This window comes from Athene cunicularia, assembly GCF_003259725.1.
Source record: "Athene cunicularia isolate RWA chromosome 5 unlocalized genomic scaffold, athCun1 chr5_part1, whole genome shotgun sequence".
Classification (NCBI taxonomy): Eukaryota; Metazoa; Chordata; class Aves; order Strigiformes; family Strigidae; genus Athene; species Athene cunicularia.
Genome location: NW_020799101.1, coordinates 2,163,233 through 2,165,360, shown reverse-complemented (window position 1 = coordinate 2,165,360; position 2,128 = coordinate 2,163,233). Strand labels below are relative to the sequence as shown.

General features: G+C 54.2%; 1 protein-coding gene across 1 annotated transcript in view; it reads left to right on the top strand.

The window, feature by feature from the left end:
• Positions 1–825: 825 nt before the first annotated feature.
• The window catches only part of MDGA2 (MAM domain containing glycosylphosphatidylinositol anchor 2), a 384,757-nt gene continuing 383,454 nt past the window's right edge, over positions 826–2,128 (top strand). Inside the window, exons 1-2 of the mRNA XM_026849164.1 lie at positions 826–943; positions 1,165–1,236. Of these exons, the coding sequence (XP_026704965.1) occupies positions 826–943; positions 1,165–1,236 (190 nt within the window). The remainder of the gene's footprint in view (positions 944–1,164; positions 1,237–2,128) is intronic.

Sequence of the window (2,128 nt, the reverse complement as noted above, 5' to 3'; positions counted from 1 at the left end):
CTTAGAACAAAAAGTGCTGAACGTCCCGCCTGCAGATGCAGATATTGTTAGGACGGCTATAAATGCCCCCCAAAAGCCAGTGATCACAGATGTAATGAGTATCCACTGTGCTCAGACATGTCAGGGGCTCCCCGAGGCGATGCCCGAAATTGGGGGGGGGGAAACTCAGCGTGCAAAGTGTTGGGGGAAGTGACCACGGCCAAGAAAACAGCTGGGCTTGTCATTGCTGGGGTGAAGTAACGTGGAAGCGCAGGTATTTATTGTTTCAAATGTCAGAGAGATTGGCCTCCTTCCTCGTGCCGAGCACAAAACGTTATCCAACGGACTTCATTTTTATTCTGGTTGCGCGTAAAGCAACAGGTTGGGAAATGGGGAACCCAAAGCCCAGAGCTGCCCCTTCCGACCCAGATGGCAGCTTGATTGGGGTCGGATCAAGCGCTTTGTATCCCGGGGGAGGTGGAGTGGGGTCACGCAGTGTCAGGGAGGATCTTCCGTCGCCTCCGGCTGCCTCTTTATAATGATGATGATTATTTTGTGGTACGCTCAGCTCCCCGGGGGGATTAACGACGGCTGGCTTCGGAGCTGAGCGTGTCTGCGTGCCGCTGCTGACCTTGCCTTTCCCTAACACTTGCCCCGGTCGAACAAGTGGATTGGAAGGGTGAAAGAAGGAAGGGAGGGGAAGGGAAGGAATAAATCCACTCTGAGCAAGAGTGTTTTCCCCATCAGAAAGGCCAGTTGCCCGTTTCTGCCGGCGAGGGCAGCCTCTGCATCACCGGCCCCAGATGTCAGCGGGGCGGTGCGGGGACGGAGGGTATTTCCACGACGATGCTCGCCCCGGCCGGGTGTGAATGCGGGCGTTGTGTTGGCCAGTTTAACCCTGCACAATTCGGGATATTGTGCGAGGGAAGCGCGGCGGCCCTGGGAACAGGGGAGGAATTATGCGGTGCCGCAGGGGCCAGCGTTTCTGAGCAGCTGTGGGCTCCTCCGCCGCCCTCTCCAGGAGGTTTTGCAGGAGCCAACTGATCGTGGAGAGCTTTAACTCTTCACTGAGCCCCGGAGAGGGATGTCCTCCTCCCTCTCTCGCACCGCAGATATTTACACTGGGCTTTCGGCAGTGGTCTGAGATGAACTTCAGCTTCAGCAGCTAAACTGGTGGGGGAGCAGCCGTCGTGCTTCTTAGGGGCAGCCGAGTGATCGGGATTGACTCTGCTCCCCCGGTTCTTGGTTGTGCCGTAGGTGAGGGAGCCTGCTCTGTGCATTCAAGGGGGGCCTGGTTTTGCCCTGGGGCGCAGCAATTTGGGGGTCGACGGGCTCAAACACCTTGAGTCAAGTTGTAAAAACGGTCAGTAGTGAATGTGTGGGAGAAGATCAGCGACAGAGATTAGCCCTGACTCCAGGTTTGCTGATTCGACGCAGAAACTTCCGTCGGGTCTCGCGTTTCCCGGGAGGTGGGCGACAGCTCACGGCAATCCTCCTGGCATGCAGCGAGTTGCCTCCGTGCTGTGCTGGATGGCATTGCAGCACAGGTCATCCTCCCAGGAGCAGCTGATGCTCCGTGCATCTCTGGCCAAAATGTTGCCTTTGACTCCGTGTGAGGGAGATTTAGAGGGAATCCGATGGCAGGGAAGCAGTCTTTAAACAAATAAAATAAAAGTTCTCCTGGCTCAGAAGAGCAAAATCCAGTTTAATTAGAATCAGTCGGATGAAGTGCCGGGGAGGAAGGAAACAGATGAGTGAGTAAAGCTCATTTCTGTCTTCTGCTCTCCTCACATATTTTCTGGGGCATCTTTCAGTGAAGGGGTGATCTGCTCCCTGCACCCACCTCAGGGCCAGCCTATACATGTGTGTGTGTATATATATATATATATATATATATATATATATGTATGCTCTTGTAGGGCACTGGGTCTTCCATGGTCTATCCCATTCCTCCAGCAGAAAAACACCTTTTTGGATGGGAGACACCCAGCCACAGGCCACGCAGGAAGCAAAGGCATGTGGGGAGGATGCTCCCTGCCTCCCCCTGCCAGTGCCGGGAACACGGCACTCTCCCTGCCTCAGGTGGGCTCAGTGCCATAAGTTCTTTCTTAAAGATGGAGAAGACTTTTTTTTTTTTTTTTTTTTTTAA